The 24,238-nt window shown below is 40.1% G+C and overlaps 1 protein-coding gene across 12 annotated transcripts in view; it reads left to right on the top strand.

Moving 5' to 3' along the window:
- MCF2L (MCF.2 cell line derived transforming sequence like) overlaps positions 1-24,238 on the top strand; it is a 134,404-nt gene that overhangs the window by 15,557 nt on the left and 94,609 nt on the right. For 4 of the 12 annotated variants that reach the window (XR_012621997.1, XM_074815253.1, XM_074815250.1 and 1 more), the window contains exon 1: positions 15,439-16,471. The exons of 5 other annotated variants lie outside the window; for them this stretch is intronic. Coding sequence is in view for 6 of the 7 variants with exons in the window: in XM_074815253.1 (XP_074671354.1) it covers positions 16,351-16,471 (121 nt within the window). In the remaining variant the exon portion in view is untranslated. Of the gene's footprint in view, positions 1-15,438; positions 16,472-24,238 lie in introns of those variants that run through there. 3 more of the 12 variants (XM_074815260.1, XM_074815254.1, XM_074815262.1) reach the window with 2 other exon arrangements.

The raw sequence follows: 24,238 nt of genomic DNA, 5'->3' as shown, positions 1-24,238 counted from the left end.
GGTGTCTGCAGAGATGTTACTTTCACATAGGCTCACTCCTCTGGCTGAAGATGTTTGGGGTTTTTTCCCCCCTTCTTAAATATGTTATCACAGAGGTGCTACTGCTGTTGCTGATGGGCTCAGCCTTGGCCAGGGTTGGGTCCGTCTTGGAGCCGGCTGGCATTGGCTCTATCGGACATGGGGGAAGCTTCTAGCAGCTTCTCACAGAAGCCATCCCTGTAGCCCCCCAGCTACCAAAACCTTGCCATGCAAACCCAACGCAAACAGAAAACTGGGGTTTTTTGTGGAGAGAAGAAGTGTGCTTACTGTCATATCTGTAGGCTACCCTGCCTCACCCTGTGGTCAGCTGAGCTGATACCAGAGCAGCAATGGGAACACATGGCTGTGACACGGGAGGAACAGGGATGGGGTAGGACTGTCCCTTCACTAGTGCTTTGCAGTTAATCCGGAGGAGAAACAGTGAAACTCCTGGTCTTTGTGACCATCTCCCATAATCTGTGTTTCTTGGGTTACTGAGTCAAGTACAGTCATCTCTTTAGAAGTTTACTTGTCTTGATTAACCTCAAATATGAAACGGGTATTTTGTGATAGAACATTACAGCTGCTGGTTTGTTGGCTGGCAAAGCAGGGAGATTCTTCTTGATCTGTTTGTTACAGTACTGTGGGTACTTGATTTCTGCAGAGATCTGCATGGGTCTGCTGCCCTTTAAATCCAGTTTCTGGACTGAGGCTTTTGACTTCTTGATGCATGCCTCTGTCAGGCTTCAAGTTAATTAATTTTGAGCTCACCAGTTATCTTGGGGTTCATTTCATTGGGTGTAGTATCAGGCTCTTAGACTTCCATCTTGCATGAATTATAAACATTTCTGTTCATTCTCTCCCCTGCCTGTAACTGAAGACTACTGCACTTTAAGATGTGATATCTGTACACAGTTCATTTTTACACAAAAATTAATTTCACTGCTGTAAAAGGTAGCAATAGTTACATTTTATGTGGCACCACTTATCCAAACTCTTTTGCAAAATTCATGCCTCTTAAACAAATATGTGATGTCTCAACCAGTAGTTTCCAGCAGACCTTGAAGATGAAAACTATAGTTAGAAATTACAGGGAAATTCAGATTTCTAGTATTTATAAACTAATACTGGATTTTCTTCAAGTACTGCATTTTTAACTCACTGAGTGAGTAAATAGGATGCAGGTGTAACCAGTGATTGACTTAGATTGTGTTTCGCTTTACATCTTAACCTTGCGCTATGTCTAAAGAAACAAACCTGCAGTGTGCGGAAGGCACAAGGCTGAAAGATGAATGTACAGATTGTGTCTAAAAGTGTTACTTTTAGTCTGATATTTTGTTGTTACTTTAGTGAGCCAGTAACTTTCTCTTCTTTTCTGATTCAGTGAATATTATCAATTGCAATTTACAGTTTTGCCTTAGCTGACTCCAAAATTAAATGGGAGAAAAGAATCTGAAATGTATTATTGCTTAAACTAGAGACAAAGCATACATTATATTAGTAAGAGCCTTTAAGTAGCTGTAAGTGATCAACTGCAATGATAAGAAGACCCAGAAGTATTTTTCTTTTGCTGAGACACCTTTTTTTGATTTTTTTTCCAAGCCATCTGTTGAGAGCTACAAATATTAAGGTTTGCCATTTATCCTGTTCTGACAAAGAAAAGACCAGTTACATGGCAGCTATGTGCTCTTTTGCTAGCCTTAATATGAAACATATTTGTTAGATGTCTCTTTTTTCTAGTTAGAAGTCTATACTCATAATAAACCTTGCAGTGCTAAATTATTTATCTTAAATGTTATCTGAGAATTTTTGTAATTCTGGTCATTTACTGGTTATTAACTTTTATTATTTGTTTATAATATTTGCAAAGTTAACGTGAGACATATTTTTATACTTCCTACTTCGTGGATGCTATCAGTTCCTGTTGTGTTGCAGCTTAATGAGAATATATTTAAACTCTCAAGTTTCTTATTTCAGTTGGAACAGTGCCTTAAGTCATGGATTTGAGCCATAAGACACACTGGAAAGCAAATAAGGTACATCTAGGTTTGTCTGACTGCCAAATGTTTGCTCCTCCAAGACCTTGCGTTTTTTACTCTGTAGGCCACTAATCATCGTCTATAAGATCATGTAAGAGTAGGTAACTCACTAAGGCATTTTGTTTTACCACACTTCATTAAAATTTGTGCCCCTAAACAATTAATACTTGTAAAGTCAAAATAAGCTATAATTAGGTTGTTTCTTATCATGATGTCTTATCATGATGTCTTGCATGTGCACTGCTCTCTCTCTCTCTATCTCTCCCTGCATGGTAAGGAACATTTCTTCATTGATACAATATGAACGGGCTGATCCCAGGACTTGCTTGTCTGTTTTCTTTAAGATGCTACAGCAAAACAGCTACTCCAAGTGAAGTATCAGTCAGCCAGCACTGAACAGCAAGTACGTGCGCATTCAGGCAAAGCCAGAAGCAGCTTCCCTTGCATGATAGAGCTGCTCTCTCCTCTGCTCATATGAGTCCGATGAACTTAACTCTCATCTTGTCCTTCTGTTTCCCCATTACTGCTGTCCTAAGCAGGTCCCTCCTCTGGTCTCCTGCTTGAGGTCCATCTGCTGCATCCAGCCTCACTCCACACCTCCTCTCCCAGTGTCTGCATCTCCTCTGCCCTCGCTCTCCTTCAGCCCCTGCTGCCCCTCCCCAGCCTCCCCTGTACCAAGTCCCTTCCCTTCCACAGGCCACCTCCTCCTTGTACTGTCTCCTTCCACTAAAAGATTGCTTTTTTTGCCCAACATCTTCTGTCACCCAGGTACAGCCTTCTTTCCCCTCGTGCTGCAGTCACACTGACTAGGCTTTTTGAGTGTTTCTGGCAAGCCACGGCAAGCCCCGAGGCTGGAGGTGCTTCTACCCTTTCATCTTGCTGTCATTACACCAGAGCTTATGAGCTTAACACGTTACAGATAGAAAACTACCTTCTGGGTATGGTGGAGCTTGTATTGGGTGTTCAGAGGTGTTTGTGCTGAACTTAAAATCAATGACAAACCATAACAGTTTGTCAAAATTAGAGGGTAGAAGGATGCTAATACAGTGTGGATAAAAGATGTGGCTATTTGTCAGGACATAGAGGAAGTGGATCCTAAATCTTCACTGCCATAAAAGATTGCATCACTCAGTGCCTAACAATAAAGACTACTTTCCGAGGTCCTTTGTTAGAGGGGCCCCCTTCAGAAAAGAAAGGAGATCTTGTTCAGCCAATCCTTTAATGACTATGTATATCTGTGCACATTTGAGGGAAGGGGGAGTCAGATAGCCAGATGAATTGTAACAGAAGGTCTTTGTGTAAAATATATGGACATTAAGAAAGAAATATATTTTAAATCAGTGTTCAAGAAAAATGTGAAGTTTCAGGTCAAAAAACAGTATAGTGATACTTTGTTCTGTATTATTGTTATTTTGTAGTAAATATTCAGAGGATGGTACTTCAAACCTATTTCCATTTTTCAAACCTATTTCTGGTTAAATTTTATTTGAAAGAGGTTGTTCAGCTGCATGTATAAGACAGTAAATACATTCAGAAAGGCTGAATTACGAGGAAATCTGTTCACTGTACTTGTCTTCATCATGTGTAGAGGTTATTTGGAGTTGTATAAAAATTCAGCAGTTTAATATTATTGCTTAGTTCTGTGTTTCTTGAGCACCAAAATAAGAAGACGTAATCCTTCATTTAAGCAAACTGAATAGAGTTGGTAATTGGAGACTTGAGGATTTAGGATCTCTTCATTGTTTTATAGCGCTGTCCAGCCATTACAAATGAATTTATAATTCATTCTTCTAGTCTGTGATAACCTAATCAGCTGCCAGCACTTGAAATTTCTGCACACTTGAGATTTATTTAATTCCATCCTGCTAAAACATGGAGCAGGGCTTTAATTGCCTTTTGTGAAGAATTCTGCCAATAGGGAAATGGAGCCTCATTCCTTCATTTGCAGCCAGAAACTGCTTACTCTAATATCTCTGAAGTTTGTACAGACTTTGGATCTACCTTAAATACATTTGCTTTAGCTCTTTTTAATGTCTAAAAAAGTTAACACAGACTTGACGACTACTTTTCTCTCCTTTGACTAAGGAGTTTGGCTATCATGCTTATCGTTTCTGTGCTTTCTAACAACTGTTAAATATATAATGCTACACCATTTATCTGCCTGCATGTGTGTACAACTTGTAAATAATTTAATGTTCTACTTTACCACTTGGCCCCTTCACATAACTCTAAAATGAGGAAGATAAAATTCTGCTAAATTATTAATTCACTGGGAAATTGAAACAACTGATATAAATTAAGCACTGAAAATGGTTCTTTTTTTCTCTGTGGGAATCAGAACAGTGAACACAACTGGGTAATAGCAAGGGAGCTAAATGGCCAAGGTGATCACAGAATACTTTAGATTGGAAAGGACTTCTGCCATGTCATCTAGCCTAACCACCTGCTCAGAGACAATCTATTTATTATAGACATGCTCAGTTGAGTCTTGAACGACTCCAAGGGTGGAGATGTTCCAGAATGGAAGTGTTCCAGGAGTCTTCTGCATCCTTGGGTACATGGACAAGGCACATGGGATTGTGCCTGGTTTTCTGGTGGAATTTGGTGGCAGCCTGCAATGTTAAAAATTTTCTCACTGGTTAAAACCTTTGCAGCAAAACATACAGGCACTCCAGTGTCATTGTGGCAGAGCAAAAAATTTTGCTCCTCACTCTAAATGGATCTTTAATAGATCAAAACACTGACTTTATGAAGGCTTCTAGGTCTTAGTACTTAAAATAGTCTAGTTTTGTTAATTTTCATAGTAGCCAGTTGTTTCATTTAGTTATTTACTGATTTTTGGTTTGTTTTGCCATATACATGTAGTATATACATTGTAGTAGTTTTCACAGATTGGTTTTAAATGTTTGAAGAGAATTAAATGATTATACATAGGGAAATGTTATAAGATGTAAGTATCCAGGACAGCAGCAAAGTCCAGTCATGTAGCTGCAAAGTAAAGTGCTCTACCAGTGAAGTTTGACACAAGAAAGCTTGCATGGTATAATTCATGGTTTAATATAGAGCTATATAACTTATAGTTTAGCCTGTATTCTGCAAAGTTTCTGCAAAGTTTCTGCACTCAGCAACAGCCTTTTCCCCAATATAACTTTGGTTTGATTTGGATTTGAGAGCAGCGGGGAAATTCTAAAATACTTGATATTGCATATCTTTAACATGAAAACATCTCTGCCTTTTCTGTTTCATTTTCCTACCTGCTTCTCGTGCCTGGGGTATATCTGGGAATCCCATATGTTCTTCTGATGGGGAAGGTCAATATGCATGATGCTTTCCAGATGCGCTGCATGTATTTAAGATTACAAAATAAAAAATATCCCATGCAGACCTGTACATTACTAATAGAAGTGCCTGCTGCTGGTGGCCTCAACACATCACAAATCTGAGCAAATATTGCTCCTGTGACCAAGTCTCTGATTTATGTTTGATTGCACAATGAAAGGTCCGGTTCCTGAGATGAACGTGTCCTTGGGTTTGGAGTTCCACTGCTGACTGTTGAACACCCTGCTGACACCTGACTGTTGTCAGTCACCCAAGTGAACCACCGGAGGTTGTTTGGAGAGCAAGGCAGTTTTTCTGTGGGGAGGATGAGATGTGTGCCGGGACTAAAATACATAGAGTTTAAATGCACAGGGACAGTATATATGGCATAGTGGATGGAGTGGTGAGAACAGGATCAGAATTGTCACCTGGAAGAGATGCCAGCTTTCTGGAGCAGATCACCCTCCTCAAAGATCCCAATTGCTTCATCCCTGAGACCAAGTCCCCAGTATCTGTCTTAGTGGGAGCATTTGTGCCACTCTTCCTGAATAGTTGCACTTTCAGTGTCATCATCGTCTTCCTCAAACAAACTGGGATTGATCAAGTCAGTTGAGGATGAAGAGTGAAGCAATGGGGTAATGTTTTTGATGGCCACACTTCAGAAACACATCTGTCCTGGTTTGAGTGAGTGGCAGGGATTTGTGGTAACAGGGGAGGGGGTTACAGCAGTGGCCCCCTGTGAGAAGCTTCTTGAAGCTCCCCTGGCTCCAAGTCAGACCCGCCTTTGCACCAAGGCCATGCCAATTAGCTGCACCTCTGCGATAACGTATTTAAGAAGAGGAACCTGGGAAGAGGAGTTGAAGTTGTGAGGAGAAGTTGCAAGGAGAACATCTGTGCAAACACCAAGGTCAGTGGAAGAAAGGAGAAGGGGGAGAGGTGTACCGGAGCAGAGACTCTCCTGTATCCTCTGGTGAGATGGCAGGGCCACATCCTGCCCCCCACCATGCGGGTCTACGGTGGAGCAGATAACGATTTGCGGCCATGGGGGGCCCCATGCCAACGTAGGTGACTGTGCCCGGAGAAGGCCAGGACCCCATGGGAAGAAGGCCCTGCTGTTGTAGTTTAGTGCTGGGAGAATTGCAACTCACAGGGGTGACCCACACACCCGTGGGAGTGACTCATGTTGGAGCTGGTTTGTGGAGGACTGTCTCCTGTGAGAGGGGCACCACGCTGGAACAGGGGAGGAATGCCATAAGTTCCCCGCCCTGAGGTGGAAGAAGCGGCAGGAATGACTGTGCCCCCCATTCCCTGCCCTCTGCGCTGCTGGTGGTGGTGAGGTAGAGATATCGTGAGCAAATCTGAGCCCAGGAAGAAGGGACCGGTGGGGGGAAGGTGTTTTCAAGATGTAGTAATGCTTCTCACAGTCCTACTCTGTTAAGTGTTGTTGTTGTTGTTAGTGTTTGTATTAAATTTGTGTTCTTTTTTCTTCCCCTAATGAGTCTGGTTTTTGCCTGTGCCTTAAAAAGGATGGCGTCATCCCTCCCTGTCCTTGTCTCAATTTTCTGGGCCCTTTGCTTTCCTCCTTCCCAGCACTAGAGGGGAAGGGGGGAGTGAGCGGCTACGTGGTGCTCAGTTGCCCTCTGAGCTCAAACCATGACAACATCCTGATGGACATCAGAGCATGGATGTGTAACATTTCTTCTGTATGAAGAAGGCCAAATAAAATCTGCCGCCATGGTGCTGTCTTTAACTGACAAGTGAGAAGCCTCATTTAGATTGGAAAAAAATAATCTGTGAGTCCAAATGTAACAAATGAGACCAAAATTTGGGAGGGAAGAAGGGGCTGTTGGCTGGAACTGGCTTTTGGTTGTACAGCTCTACACCTATGGAGATCCATATTTTGTACCCGTTGCAGGCTTTATTCACATGAGAGAATATGCAGGAAAATATTTTTGCTCAGGTATAAACTATGATTTTTTTGTAATGTCTTGACTTTTTCTTTCTCACTAGATTCCATACTAATGATGTTATTTCCCTCAGTGTTTTCATGCTGTATGACTATGTCAAGAGGAGCCATGATTTCATCACTGCCTACTTCTACTTCATATATTTAATTCCCAAAAATCTTGTGTCTTTCAACACATTTTAATGTAATAATTTATTTGGAGACTGTAACTTCAGTGATACATATACCCATTGTCCTTTATTGGGGTTCTAAGTGTATAGCCATCAATAGCAATCAGTAGTACTATTTTATTAAATCATGTGAAGATGTCTGCTGAAGAATCCAAAAGAGATGAGCACAGCTTGCAGTACTCATTTTAGGAAATAATCATTAAACAATATGCCCAACCTGGAAATCAATAGGTATTTATAATTTCAGCAGGTTTCCACATGCCGCATTGCATGCAACGGTTACTGACTTCTTCAACCAGGGGCCACATCATGTGTCCCTGCTAATCCTAACTGGAACATATCCATGTATAATTCACCATGCGACCGCACAAATGCCCACACAAAGGAAGCAAGAGGAAGAAGTTACTGGGAGCAGGAATCCTCCTTTTGGCAGCAATACAGAGTCAGGTCAAACAAAGTGCCTGTGTGATTGTGGCTGTATTCAGTGTTGGTGCTTGCTGATAAGACACTATAGATGGAATGAGTTTCTCAGTCTTTCTAAGAATTACAGCCATACTATCTGCATATCATACAGCATTTGTTTTACATTTTCAGAAGGAAATTGTCTGTTGATTCTTAGTTGTCAAAGAGCTTTTCATTTTTAAACTTAAACGCAGACTTGTCCCAGTCCTTTGCAGTTCCAGATGGCATAAAGACCCTTGGTTTCTCTCACGGCGTGTTTAAATCTATTTGCTTGAATGTCTTTAATTATGACTGTGTAATTAAAATATGTCTCTTATCAGCTAGTCACTTCTAAGCAGAATGAGGCAAACTAACTCTGAACAGACTGAAGCTTTGACTGTCTAGTAAACTGGTGAATGTCCCACCAGTAAACTCCCTTCATCCCAGTTCAGTGTGCTTATCTGTACACAGGGAAAATCCCATTTTGCTGGAGGCCTACATGAGCAATCATCAAAATCAGCAGTTCATGAATTCTGTGTGTTCATTAATATTATGAAAATCTCATTCCTTCTCCAAACACTGATGTGATTTATCACTCTTGTACCCCTATGGCCATTTCAGAAAGTTGCAGTAGAAAACCTACTGTGCTGCATCCTAACAGCAGCCTGAGAAAAATTGTATTAGGTTCTTATAGCCTAGGGATTTTTACAGGATTTCTGAAAGGTCCCTAAAAGGTGTTACTTACAGCTGCATACCAGCTTTGCAAAGTATTAATAGCACTGTTTCTTTTGTGCTGAGTGGATTATTGCCATTTAAATTTGTAATCGGTGTAACAGTACATGCAGAAGAATTTCAAAGCTGCTACTCAACTGAAAACTCTTTTGCTTTATTAATACCCCATTCATGGAGAGACTAAAGAGGAAGGATTGTGAAATGTGGAAAAGAATTAAAGTCTGACAGAGAAGAGGTGAGAGCCAGAGCACAAGATCCCTTGGGTCCAAAGTGCGTGGCAACAGAGAACATTCTTCAGAGGAAGGAAATTACAGTAGCAGAGTCCGAAGGCTCAAAGGGTGCTTCTGGCCTGTGGTAGCGTGGCAAGACAATGTCATCTATTTGTGTAGATGCACAGCAGTCATTTCTCCCTGTACACATTAGATTGTTGAGAACACCATAAGCTAGGTAGATGCATAGGTCCAGCAGTGGTCTATAGCATATTCTACATTTTGTAGTTGTCAAAGGTATCATCTTCAGGAAAGGACCTTCTGAAAATCACCCATCTAATCATGGGTTTTGCAGTGTCCTGGACCTCAACAAAACGAGCCTTTCTGAACAATTGAGAAACATGTTCTTAAGTGGTACAAGAGGTCACTCAGTCTCCTGTAGAGAAATGAAGGAAGTGCAGGTTTCATTAGTGAGCTGGTCACTAATTTCAGATATGGTAGACCCAGCTGGCGAGAGCAGCAGTATCTGACCAGAGTGTAAATGCATACAAACCTTTTCCTTCTCTGGCTGCTTCTGCCAGAAATCAACCTGATGGGGAAGTACGGTGTACTTGCTGTAGTTGTTAAAATGTTAAATAAAACGTTTGAACTAGAACTCTCTTTTGAGCATAGTTAAAGTATTTCTAAATTCCAGCAAAAGTTCTTTCAACATCAAATTTTGGCTTTCTCTTTGCCAGCTGATTCTGCACAGAGCTGTTTGCTGGAAGGTCAGTCAGTGTTGTTGACTGCATGTATTACTCATTTTTGTATCTTCATATGTGTTTATATAGATATGTATATACACATATATATACACACATATCAGATGCAGATGATTTTTGAACAGAGCTTCCACTACCATAACTTAATGTATAAAGGCAACTACCTACCCTCAGCCCCTTAATTTGGTCATTATTTATATAGATGCAGCTGGCACATGATGGGAGTGACCACTGTGTCCCAGGGTGTACATGCGGGGAGTTACTAATATGCCTGATACTGTAGCATCTTTACAGGACATTGTCAATAAAACTATATTTGAGAAAACATTTTAAGCCTCTTATTTTTGCTGCCAATTGTTTTATTTGGTTTACATCAGCAGCTTCCCCTTACAATGTAGTGTGCGGGCACAGCTGTACAGTGACGTCAAAGGTCTCCCATCACTTACTTTCTACTTCTCTTGATGCAAAATTCCCCTCTCCTGTTGTGGTCATCTCCCTCCCTTGCACTGTGCTCAAAGCAACAGCAGTCAGGTACTGAACACAGAGCTGAGACGGTGTGGTTGAGTGAAAGTGTGGGCCTGTATCAACCATAGGACCGAAATAATTCCCAGGAGCTTCCTAATCTGAACAGATTCCTGTTCTTCACATGCTTTCACTTCTGATCAAAAAGATAGGCCTCATATACCTCTGACAAATCTGCTCAGTCCCAACCTGAATTTGTCATTTGTCAGGTCATTTTACCTAATAGAATTTAAGTAGATGAGTGAACTGGTGGTGGCAGTTGCTTAATTAGCTCCAATATCAATGGCAGCCTTTATCTGCAGTTTTGGATTGGCACCAGATGCTAATCAGGCTTTTCCCATGTCCTGACCTCCTGGTCTTCACCAGCGTAAGTGCAGTTTCCTTAGTCTTTCCCAGAACATCTCATTTTAAAATTGTCAGTTGCCTTCAAAAGTTAAAGGATTTATATTAAAAGACAAACTAAAGTGCTGTCTTGTTAGATGTTAAACCTCACTTTGCTTGTCTGGTCATAAAGAGCCGTTCTCCTCTAATTATTAATCTGATCCACTGTGATTTTCTGAGTATTTTCTATTGCTAATGGTGGAGGAACTTGTTCTTTTGGAGATGGGTCAAATTTATTGTTAATCCTCAGGAAATTCAGACATGCAATATAAGATTACTTAAATTAGAGGAACAGATGTTAGGCTTTAAAAGCTTTTTGTTATCTTGACAATTACATATTAACACTTTGAGAATATTGAAACCCTAATTTTATATCTTGCAAATTATTTGTTTCTTATTGTACATTTAAATTATGAAATGCTCTGTATTGATTTTAGTAATTATCTTAGTTTAATTTTTTTGAGAGATTGCTTTAAAGAAAGACTGGCAGCTGTGGTTCAGCAGCATAATGTGTAAGTATAAATAGAATGCAAGCTGTCCATTTATCTCAGTCCTGATCTACTTATATTCATCTGATGCTTATTACAATCGTGGTTTGTTTCTGAGCAGATACATGCAGTTAGGATTAAGCTTGGACAACTAACCTAATTCACTCTTGTAACTTAATTCAGGGTTTCTGTGTAGATTTCTTGTGAAACCAAATAATTCTTTTAACTCCTACCCTTTAATAAATCAGTATCAAAATATTGAGAATGTTTATTACTGTCTATTTTTTTGGAGAGATAGCGAGTTTGTTTGTAATAGCTTTTAGGTTTGCCAGGATATATCTCCATCCATATCTATTTCTGAGATTTCTCCCCGCTCCAGCTTCTCCTTATATGTCATGGTATTTTATTAAATGTAATTTCAGTTTGCAAATTCTCTAGATTACAGTATGGGAGCCCTTTCTAAACTTTTTGTTAGAGAGAATGTTCTGATAGAGTAGCCTGAAAGTGAAATATAAACACATCTGTCCAATTCTAACAAGCATAAAAATAATACAGGTAAAAGATTGTACCTAAACTTTATATTAATTTCATCCACACTGAAAAAGGAAGATTCATTCTCTTCTTGTGTATCAAGAGTACTAGAATATTCATGGAATAATGATTTATTCCTTGCGTTTTCAGACAGGTTTTCTTTCAGCGTTTTCCCTCCACAAGAGCCCTGTGGAATTTGTGGATGTAAAAATATTAAGTTCTGTGTCCAACGTCTCAGCTATACTTTCTTTTTCATTTAAAATCAGCCTCTAGCAGACTCTTTACTGTTTTAGCCTAGTGATTAGCCTCTGGCATGAATTAATCTTTGTCAACTTGTTTTTCATTTTAAAAATCAACACAACTTGCTTTGATTCAACATTTATGTAGGGTTATAAGAAAGCTCAGGACTAAGCATAATAACAATCAGTGCTACCTTGCTATGGTAGGTGGGTGTTCAACTCCATAAAACAGATTACATTTCAGATTAGAAGTAGCTTGTATGTTATATATTTAATGTGTGCAAAATGATCACTTTCATAGAATCATAGAATGGTTTGGGTTGGAAGGGACCTTAAAGATCATCTAGTTCCAACCAATTTTTTTCAGTAATGTAGCTTGAGTCCAATTTATCTTTCTGTTTGTACTACTGTTCTCAACAAAATAAGTATATGTGCAGAGATAATTGATGAAGCATGCTTTAAACAAAAAAATCTAAACAAAATTTCACTTTTCTTACCCCTCATTTAATTTCCACTGTTAATGTCCTGATGCTGAAAGATACACATGGATGGCACTTGCACCTTTTTGAAAAGACCATAAGATTTAGCTTGTATGTACCCTTATATTTGTTTTTTAGAAACTGTTCCAAGAAACAGTAATTTCTGAGCTCTGCATATGTGTATGTTAGATGCAATTCCCATTACAATTTTCATAGTCTTTTATATTGTTCATGCAAGACCTCTCCTGAAGTCCTCTGGGATTTTTATCAGGGATGTGATGGCACTTCTGATACTGAAGTTTCTCTGCAGAAGCTCCTCCCTGCCGAGTCTCCAGGGAAAAGAGCAGATGAGTGGTAGGTACAGATCTCACAGATGAACTCCTGTGTGGTGTGTGTATGGTGGGACCTTGAAGTGCCAGGCATGAGAGGTGCCATGTTTTCTTGTCCATGAGATGCACTCTTTTCCCTCAAAAATGAGATCGACAATTAAGGAGAAACAGCAACACCAGTGGCAGTGGCATATCAGCAGGTATGAAGAATAACTTGTGTTAAGCAGTGAAAGAAATACAGAAGAAACACTAGAGCAGTGTTGATTATACTACCAGAGCCTCCTGCACTACAGTTAGGAGGGGTACATGGTCCTATGATGTGAACATTCCAGCACTGCATTGATTGTGAGGAGGTAAGGAAGGGCCTGTAAATAATTGTTAGGATTTGGAGGAAAAATCACAGTAGGGCATTTGAGATGTCCCATAAAGATAAGGCTCCTGTACAAACAAAAAGATGAAAGGAACAGTGAGAACACCCGAGCAATGATGAAAGTGACGGCAGCTTAATTTAATGATTCCCAGGAAAACTTGAAGTTATTGTACTAAAATGTTGTGAGAGTCCCCGGGAATGAAAGGAAGAATCAGAGAGAGTATACAGTGTGGATGCTTCTGTTGTCACAGACCCAAAAACAAATCATGAGAAAAGTAAGCCCTGTTTTATTGCCACAATTTTGTTGATTCCATCAGGTTGTCTGCAGTCATTTAAAGATAACCATGGAGGTATTCCCCATTGAATGCTACTGTTTATGTGACGTGAGAGAAGAGATAGGTGCAGTCTCGTTGGTACTGCCAGCTAATACTCAAAGAATATTACTGTCTTTAATCTGCTACGTAATTTGCTGATGCTGTACAGAGCAGAGAAGAAATCCTTCTAATAGGAGCTTTTGTTATAGTAATGCCAATGGCAAGGGAAAATATTCAGATTATTTTCCTGGAGATAGAGGCTGCTGCTGTTTGGAAAACACTGCATTACACCATCTGTTTCCTTCTGATTGCACACCACCATAGCCATTGTTGTGATTAATTTCTTTGCTTCTAGGCACAAATTTGAGTGCTCGAAAGAAGATTAAAAGCTTGTTTTGCAGACAGGGATGTAGCTAATGGCTAGCTTTCAGTAGGACTGTGTGTACTTAAGAACTCAAGTCATCAATCTTCTGCATGCATTTGATATATGAAGAAAACAAGGAGAACGTCCTTTTGCTGCATTGTAATAATCCTCTGCAGGAATTGTTGGTGAGGTTTCCACTGTGTGCCACTAGTGTCACCACACACTCAGAACACCACTGGGGCAGTGTAATTTTTCATATAATCGTTTAGGTTGGAAAAGACCGTAAACCTAGCACTGCCAAGTCCACCACTAAACCATGTCCCTAAGCGCCATGTCTACACAGCTTTCAAATGCCTCCAGGAATGGTGACTCAACCGCTTCCCTGGGCAGCCTGTTCCAATGCTTGACAATCCTTTCAGTGAAGAAGTTTTCCCTAATATCCAATCTAAACCTCCCCTGGTGCAACTTGAGGCCATTTCCTCTCATCCTGTCTACCTCGTTTTCTAGCTGGTGGCTTGGCTGCTGGAAGAAGATGTGTAGTTTTGTCAGCATCCCACTTGATTGTCAGACCGGGTCCTTTGGTCACGAGGGTGGTGTGCCACCAAAGCCCCAGACAAGTAGTAGCCTGCCAGTCAGGAAGGCCCTGGTGGTTGGCAGTCTGCTGCAGGCATCTCCTGGTCACATTTGGTGCCTCCATTGGGAAACTCGGCAGCAAGGAGTAGGTTGCATTGTTGTCTCTGAGGATGCTATTGTTCCCCTGTATCTAACCAGAACCACTGCTTTGTGCCCCCCAGCGATGAGCAGCACAAGAAAATGTGGAATTTTTTTCTAATGTGGACACTGTGCCTTACTTCAGTTCCTCTTCTTTTTGAACCCCGAGTATATAGTACAGTGGCAGTGTGTATCATGGTGGTTTTCCACCACTAAGCTGTTCCCTTCCTTCCTTCCTTCCTTCTTTTTAATTCCTGGATTACTCAAATAAGCTTGGTAGGCCTTTGATCCAGGATGAGTAGCATGGCTGCAGTATGCAGTGGTCCTTCTGCTTTGTATAATGAATTTGGAAAACAAGTGATATTTGCATGAAATGCATCAGTTCTTATTTATTGTGATACTTTTCTTGATCATCACATTTCAAGATTGTCACATTTGCCTGTGATTTCATGTTGGAAGTTGAACATTTTCCAGCTAAAACTGTAATGATTCACCTCTGTTAACACGGTATATTCAAACTAGTATTTTGTAATAAGTTATTTAATACTTACTTTAGTGTGACTTAACTAAAGGTTGTCTGTTTGAATTTGCTTTCAGAGTAATAGTTGGTAGACCATATTTCAAAACACTTCTTCAGTTTGATGTGCGTAATGGTATATATTGGGGCTGTGGCAGATCTGCAGCCATACAGGACATAGTTAAACAGAATTGAGAGGAAAATGTTGACTGCCAAGTAAAGCAGCATTATCAATTTCCTCCCTCCTGCACTGAAAGAGACAGAGGGAACAGACAGTGTAGGGTTTCCTGATATGTTTTAAGAAAGCCTGGGATTCGTTTCCCCTCCCTTCCTTCCTATTAGTTGTTTGTTAACTCCCAGGAAGATTCAGGTTTTTCTTATGAGACCTCTCTGCTCACATATTCTGGAAGTGAACTTTGCCTTTGAGGGTCTTGGTCCTCACTTCTCTGCAAATGTAGGGGGAGGAAGAGGAGGTGGATTGGTCATGCAAGTCTGACTCAGGGCAAATGAAGTGGAGTTTCTAATTGACAACATCGTATTCACAATGGTATTTTTTTTTAATTTGCTGACATGAGCATAGCACTGGCCCCTGAGGAATACAGGGTGCTTCAGACACAGAAGTAAGAAATGCAGCAAGTGTCAGCATGAGACTTCTGCCCTTGGAGGGCTGAGTTGTGAACTTACAAGCAAGACTCTGAAGTTACAGGAAATATCTGCAACTTGCCCTTCAGGAGAAACCTCAGATGTCTCTTTGCAACAACTGAACATCCCTCAAGTTAAGGAGAATGATGTGAAGAAGGAGGCAATAGCACTGGCTACTTGGGACGAGCAGTGGCTTTGTATCGCCGTGTGCGGCTGGAGGGCACTAACAAACTGGATGTTTTGTGGGGGCTTTTCTCCGTCAGAAACAATACAGGGCTGTTAGTTTGGCTACAGTTATTTTGGATGAAACACTGAAAAACGGGCCGTTTCACACTTTTTTTTTTTTTTTTTTTTATTAAATGTCATCTGCTGGTCTGACCTGCTTACGTGAGAAGCTGTGCCTCCTTTATTCATACTAGTCACACTGCAAGCAGGCTGAAAGCTGTGGCAAGATGTCCTGTCTGCTGGGTGCAGCATGCTAGGAACTGAGAGAGTCTTGCAGCTTCATGCAAAAACTTCATTAAAGACAACTGATTTTTCTTTCCAGTAAAACCAGGTGTGGGTTTCTGAAGAAAACCACATACAATACAAATAACCACACTGCACCATTTTCCAGCTCTTTTAAATCTGCATGCTTTTTTTATCTTTTTTGGTAGCATTTCAATTTGACAAAGACATTTTATGTTCCATTGACATCTGAAAACAAAATCAGAGTATATTTCGGAGCATTAGAAGAGTGTAATTCTGAAGAGGTGATTTTTTTATTTCCTTTGGTGAATAACGTGGTGAAGATACAAGCATACACATCCATGTCTCAACGCCGCCTTTTAAGAGAAGGACATGAAAGTCATTTTAGGATCCTACCAAGATTCATCCAAATCCTTCATGGCAGACGGCACTCACGAAATAACCCACGCCAAATATGCTCTGGTGAGGTGAATGTATAGGTTATCCTTTAGTGTGATTTATATCTACATAGAATGTTGCACTTGAATTTGAGTAGCAGGTGAGGTAAATATGAGCAGTAAGTAGCCTAGTATTGGCGTTACTGGTTTTCTCAACTGATGATTCTTGCAGGAATGAGCATTTTTTCTCAAAGCATACTCATGTAGGGATCCCGCAACTGCTATAGTTAAAAAAAAAAAATAAATCATTATCTGTATTAGATATTACTGATGGATAGTGATTACTCTGTCCAGTACTTACTGGAGAAAACCATTATATCTTGTTTTTCCTTGCAGTTCCAGGTGTATGATAGTATCTAACACAGATCTGAATGCTTTACATCAACCTGCCTTTGATACTCTAGAAGAATTTCTCTGAGTGCTCCACTCTTGAAAAATATAACTAATTACACCAAAAAATTGTTTTAACTCTACTCAAAAAATCAGGAAGCTTCCGTTCTTTAAGTGTAATGTATTAAATTTAGGACTTGCTGCCACTTATTCAACCTCAAAGTCTGTTTCATACAGTATGCGGTGTAATAATATGTTAATGTGACTGATAATTATATAACCTTTGTGTTTAGTAAAGCTACATTTTGTTGGGTTTTTCTCTGAAACAGGTTAACTCTTGACTGGCTGAGATAAGCTGAAGAAGATTTTCCAGTAATTATACTAATCCTTTCTTGATTTTATATGCACAGTGACCTATTATGGTTTAAAAGAAAAAGAGGCCCTTTTTTTTCTCTTTTTAAATTAAATTGGAGCATATGAAATTGAAATCAACATAAACTAAGCTACCTTTATAGGAGAATATAAAATTTTCAAGGTCTCTCAACATTCCTTTCTTTAATGTCAACACTTATTCTTTTTAAAAAAATAGGAAGAGAAAAATGCCTCTCCGGTGGATCCTTTTGCTCACACCATCTTTTGTACTGTGCTCACTGAGTCTTCTGTTATCTATTTTGCTCAGCGTGAAAATGCTAAGGTTTTTTGATAACTTTTTTTTTGTAACTTCTGAAATGTAAAAGATTTCACCTTTCCTGACTTACCAGTTCTAGGCATTCATGAGGCCAAGGTTTGGTGCCTTTAGGAGTGCTAACTAATAAATTACCAAGATTTAACAATTAATTCTATTCAGCTCAGACTAGAAGAAGTTTTGATGTTAATTGCTGTTAATCACAGTAAAGAAAAGTCAGAAAAGTGTAGTTGTATTAAACACATGGGATGCGGTCTTACCAAGCAAAGCAAAACAAATTTCAGTCTTAGCTTCGTGTAGGATTCAACCATCACTTGGTAGTAATCACACTGCACTGAAGTTCAAAGTGTAGCTGTAAAAGTTTCCACTTGCACCAATTATTTTATAACATCTATGTACTTAGGAGTTTCAGGTGCCTGCTGACCATTCATAAATGGATTGGAGCTAATTCAAAGTATAGGCAAAGCCTTGAGTGCATAGGAGAAAAACACCAGATTAATATATTGAACACATTCTAACAGTTTTCCTCATTTTAGCCTAATTTCCTTCAGACTCAAATCCTTAATATAAATCTTGTAATGCTATACAGTCATCTCTTACTTACGGGTTCCTTTCACTATATATAGGAGTGAATAGTCAGAAAATTGTATGTTTCTGTAGGAAGCTGTCTGTCTTCTCTTCCACCCATCCTTATTATTATTCCAAAACTCCTTTTGATTGTGTTGCAGCCTTTTCTGTTTGAAGTCTTCATGTATGCAAAAATTCTGTTTCCTTTCCTTCCTGTTACCCATTTTCTGTTGACAGTAGGAAAGCAATTATATGCTTCTAATGTTAACCTTATATATCCAGTAACAATCATTCCATTATTTTGGTCAAAGCTGGTTTATGGCCTTTTGGACCAATAAGAGTTTTCCCACCTTCCTGGTGGCAGACCTCAGTTAGCATTCAGTGGCACTTCCAGACCAAATGTTACACAGAAGGTGGATCAAGGATTTAGATTGTGGAAGGGAAGAGGTACTGCAGCCTGGGAACATTTCTGTCCTGTAGCTACACTGGGTAGAATTACAATTTTGGCAAGCATGTATTTCCAAAGTAAATGTGCTTGTGATTCTGTGAATCCCATACATCTCTCTTTTTGTGACAAAATTAAGCCACTATGTCTTGTTGTCCCAGGTCTCACAGAGCTTTGTTCTCTCCTTATTAGCATCACTGGAAATTGCCAAGAGCAGGTTTGCTCACTGTCACTTCACTCTTTCCCCGTGTTAAAATGTTTAATATGTAATATAGAAATCTTTACATGAACAGTAGATGTCCTAGCTCATATATTGGTTGTGCACTGCCTTATTTACCTTAATGAGGGAAGCTGTGCTGGCTTCCAGAGTCTTCATGCTTCATCAAATCTAGTTCAGTTTTACTTTCATTTTAACAAAGCAGACTTTATTTACTTATTTAGCTCGTGGACAGTTGGATCTGTCCTCCTTGGCCTAACCCTCCTTGCGTTGCTCTCTGTGGGTGTCTTTTACCCAGGGCAAGCTGTGTTGCCTTTATCCCCTCACCCTGCTTGAGCCCTGTCTCTGGTGACACTTGCTCTTTGGAAAGCAGAGGTTTGGGACCAGGTGTCATGTGGTCCCTCCTGTCTGGGCAGACTTGTGTGAGACAGCATCGTGCTTTCTGCATCTGTCCCTGACCATACATCTTCATGCTTCTGCATCTCCGACTGCAGGCAGCTAGGACGGCAGTTGTAGAGTTTGTGGAGGATTTCAGCCCTGGAAAGCCGTGGTTTCAAGGAGTCTTCTGTGGGGATACCTGTCTCCTATCAGCAGGGGAGATTTTCCAGGGACCTGCTGTGGCCCTTTGTGATGGGCTTGCTGGCGTGATGCTCACAGACCATCCTTTGAGATTCTCCCTCTTCTTGCTTTCTCCAAGCAAATGGGAACAGTAGGTCAGCTTGAACCAAGAGCTGTAAAACAAGTCTGGCAAGTGGAGACTCCAGAGACATCTGTCTTCACTCTGTGCTGCACTTAATATGGACAGGGAGTATCTTTGGAGGCATCCTGTAGTCTGCATCTTTTCACACTGGATTCAGGTTGGTTTTCTGATGAAGATAACTGAAACTCTGAGGCAGTTTGCTTTCATGTGTGTATGCTCTAGGTATGTAATGAATGGATGGATGAGGAGACTGTCCATGTCCCAGGGTCCTTCTAGTCCAATCCAAAGAACTGCTGCAATGAGGTACAGTGAGGCAGCACTGTAATGTGGGTGTCTATTACTAATAGACTTTGGTAGTGAAAGAGTCAGATGAGACTAGGTTAATCCACAATCTAGGTAATCCACCACAAATAGTGAAGACAAATCTAGAGGAAGAGCACTCTTACATCTTCTTACATCTTCTGCGTCAGCCAAGGGGATGGGGATATGGTGCATCTTCTCCTGGAGTTGTATTTCTGTTGGATATTGGGCATTCTTATATGAGGAGAGCTTACAGGCAGGATAGCAAAATGCATGGGTGCAGGAGATGTCAGACTGAACATAGGTATACATGAATACAGCAGACATACTTAAGTACCTGAAGGCTTCAACATAGCCAAAGCCTGCCTGGACCCTGCATAAACAGTGAGATTTCTGGTCAGTGTTAAAGTCTGCCACTACAACTTTACTACTGTTAGCCCCCAGGCTAAATAGGTCCAGGTGTGTAAGGTAAGGCTGTTTACGGTTTGCTGCGTTCACACCTTAATTTGTTGGGTGGATAAATGTGTTGAAAAGGGATTTATCTGAGATTTGGAGTTTCCATGCTTGAGACTTCCATTACCTGTCCTGCTGGAAATGCTCTTGTACTTTTTCCAGCAGAAAGCTGGAGAGGAGAGTTGGGTGTGAATCCATAGCAGAGGTGATAAACTGCACTGAAATACAAAACCTGTGAGTAATTCAATACAACTAGTTTCAGACAGTGTTGTGAATATCTGAGTGGAAAACAGTTTTGCTTTCTTGTTAAAGCCTAACATGAGTGAAAATATGCTCAGGGTTTCAGCCTATAGCCTAGATGTACTGTATCAGACACTGGGTATATCGGCAGTCTGTAAATATTCTGGGTGGGGACGTGAGGGGCGAATACTGTAATTAAATAAAGAGATAATTACAAGAACAGTGGCATTACCAGAGGTCAAATATATTTGTAAAGTCATCTTGTGCCACCTGTTGCATTTATGGAACAAAGTTCAATTAATATGAAGCTCTTGCCTTCTTGGGGTAGTTTGGTCTGAGCAGAAGAAGGGAGAAGTGGACATTTTTCTTCTCTGACAATGAATCAGAGAGGAATTTCTGTAGCAGAAATGAAGAGCTATTATTTTTTCTCAGAATGGTGTTCATGGCTGGATTTTGTGGCACAGGGTAAGCTTGCTTAACTTTATAATAACTCCTAGATCTTGTAAACAGACTTGTGCAGTTTGCTAAGTCAGGAGTGTGTAAGGTGTGTGGCTTGGGACTATGTTCTTGGAAGCATTTTGAACTCCATGTTTTATATGTTCCAAAAAAGCATGTATTTCAAGAGTCTTAATATAAATTGTGCTAGCTCATTGATTCTTGAAAGTACATTGTTCACAGAATGCATGTCATTGGAAGAGTCTGAATGGTGGATGGTAGTGTTTAGACTTTATTTCAAATCCCCTTTTCCAAAGGAAGTAAAATATTAGATATTTTAGGATCTAAATTTTCATATAAGGTTTTTATAGAACTTTCTTTCCTCTCAAATGGCACCCCCCCTCAAACTTGTCACCATTTAATATCTGTGATGTTGTCATGGTTTAACCCCATCTGGCAACTAAGCACCACCCAGCTGCTTGCTCACTTCCCCCTGGTGGGACAGGGGAGAGAATCGGAAGAGTAGAAGTGAGAAAACTCATGAATTGAGCAGGTAAAGCAAAAGCCATGCACACAAGCAAAGCAAAACAAGGAATTCATTCACTGCTTCCTACAGGCAGGCAGGTGTTCAGCCATCTCCGGGAAAGCAGGGCTCCATTACACGTAACAGTTACTTGGAAAGGCAAACACCTTCACTCCAAACATTTCCCCCCTTCCTTCTTCTTCCCCCAGCTTTATATGCTGGGCATGATGTCATATGGTCCGGGATGTCCCTTTGGTCAGTTGGGGTCAGCTGTCCCGGCTGTGTCCCCTCCCAGCCTCTTGTGCACCCCCAGCCTGCTCGCTGTGGGGTGGGGTGAGGCAGAAAAGGCCTTGACTCTGTGTGAGCACTGCTCAGGAATAACTAAAACATCCCTGAATTATCAACACTGTTTCCAGCACAAATCCAAAACATAATCCATACCATCTACTGTGAAGAAAATTAACTCCATCCCAGTCAAAACCAGCACAGATGTGCTTAAATGAAATGATTTATTGGGCTCAGCCAAGTTACTCAGTGAAAAATGAGCACATTAGCAAAAAACAGGCACAACTGACATCCTTCCAAAGAGAAAGAAGTTCCCAAGCAGTATGTCCCATCAAGAGTGAGCTGCAGCTTCCCTCAGAAATCAGTTTCAGAGCATCATCATACAATTTTATAGGGCAGTTTCTGCTGCTAGAATGTGTTCAGTATATGTTTTCTGATAAAGAGCTTGTTACTGTTCAGAGATACCATTTCAGCAACACTGGCAAATGTTGTTTTTCTTCCCTCACTTAGGTGTCTGTATTGACTTGTCCTATAAAACTGGGGGACACCATCTTCCTATTTTAACTGCTTTTTAATTAAATTTTTAATTTTAACATCCATATTCTTTGTGTTAAAAAGTGAAGGAAATACATGATTTGAGGGGTGTATTTTACAACCACATTAAGAGGCATGCTGTGATGGATGACATTATCAGCAGATTTCTCAGAGTGGTCGCACTCAAGATCCCTGAAACTGCTTATCATTTCCCATTTCTTGTGTTAAAAAGTGATTTGAATTCCTTTTTAAACAACATAAAATTATAATATTCCAATTTACAGTGTTATAAAAGTCACTACTTTAAAAATTTTGGTGCCTTAATTTGGGGGGGGAAATGTCATTTCTCCAGTTGTGTGCATAATAATGAAGGAATATGTAGGCTCTGGGATACTGATATACAGACCACCACTTTTATTCCCCTGGATGATGTTTCCTCCAGGAAAACAAGGGCTTTTAAGAATCTTTCCAATTAGAGAGCAAGACATGCACACAGAATTAGGGTCAATACAAGATCTTGCCTCTAGGCTGCTGTTCCAATAGAGCCACTGACTCTGAACTCCTTGAGCCTGCTCCCTTGCCCCTTGGACCTCCCCCCATTTTGCCTATGATTTTCTCTTTGTCCCTGTTTGCTAAGATTTAAGCTGCCTATGAGTCTTCTTACAGGGAACAGACCTTTTCTAAGGGTTGTTGTGTGACATTAAGGGTTATGCATGTGAATGGAGAAGAAAGTCAAAATAGTTGTGTTACTTCGGTACGTGTAAAATGAATTCTCAGAAAACAAAATCTGACTTGGTATGTGACTCGAAATGGGGAAAAAATGTCTTCCTGACCATTAGTGCTATTTTAAAGGCCCATTTAATTAGAGGTATTAGCATATATGGCATTAATGCCATAGTATGCAGTGAGTTAGTAGTATCATGGCTGCTGAAGAGTATATGAAATAATAATGCAGTAGTGAAAAAAAGAGCTTAACAGTTTCCCTGATGAATAAGCAGAGATACTTTGCTTCAATAATTTAGAGTAAAAATGACTTGCTGTTCTTATAAAAAAGCTTTTGCTTTTCCATACAGAGAATTGTCAACAAGAAGGTATTTACTCTCTGGGCAGAACCAGTCCTAGAGCCAGGATGTAACTTTATTTACTCCCTTTATCTTCTTCATTGTTCTTTCAAGAAGTTTCCAATTTCATGTGCTGTTGCAATCTGTTTACCTGTACTGAAGTCATGCTTAATAAGATGGCCTGCACTACTTCCTTTTACTATATATGCTTGTCGTGTTTAACAAAATCCCAAATGATCTTCAAATTAACCTCAAAGGTTAAGCTAACCTGAAATGGTGGAACATACATGGCCTTGTGGTAAAGCACAATAATTGAAAGGATCAAAGTTTGTTGTAAGATTTCCAGCACTTCCTGACTGAAGCTAACTCTTATAATTTATTTATTTATTTACTCTTATTTCAGAGCCACTATGTCTTCTTCCAAAGCAGGAAGCGAAAATTAACACAACTTTTTTGTGTTTCATTTCTTGCTCAGTGATTTCAGAAAAACCTCGAAAGAGATTCTATTTTAGCCAGCAGTTAATCCAACCTCACACACAACTTCTGTTTCTTGCACTTTGACTCGAGTATGGCATGAAACCGTCCTCAACCTTGTTGGTCAGTGTTTTTTCTGAAAATAATGGACAAGGGCTGCTGACCGTTTTAGTTTTCACATTTACTTACTCGTCTTTAGTATCTGTCAGCAGTCATTGGTGTCATTGATGGTGAGTTTGTCAGCTTGTACACAATTTGGGGTGAGGAACCAGGCAGTGGAATAGGTTCATTCTTTCCTTTTGGAGTGAAGCCAAAAAACTATCTGGAGGACCCTACAGAAATCTTCTGTAGGGGCTGCTTCTTCTTATCCCTTCTTATCCCCAAGTGGAAAAAATGTGAGATTTTTCCACCTGCCCTGCTGTCAGCATGCAGTGAGTCTCAGCCTCATCTAATTATTTTAATCAGACTTACACTTACTTCTTATTTCAAAGTTTCTAGACAATTTTGGAACTTTTGTAAATAGAGGCTACAAAAAAGTGAGTC

This window comes from Strix aluco, chromosome 2, assembly GCF_031877795.1.
Source record: "Strix aluco isolate bStrAlu1 chromosome 2, bStrAlu1.hap1, whole genome shotgun sequence".
Lineage (NCBI taxonomy): Eukaryota > Metazoa > Chordata > Aves > Strigiformes > Strigidae > Strix > Strix aluco.
The sequence above is the reverse complement of the archived record's forward strand: the minus strand, read 5'-3'. Positions and strand labels throughout refer to the sequence as shown.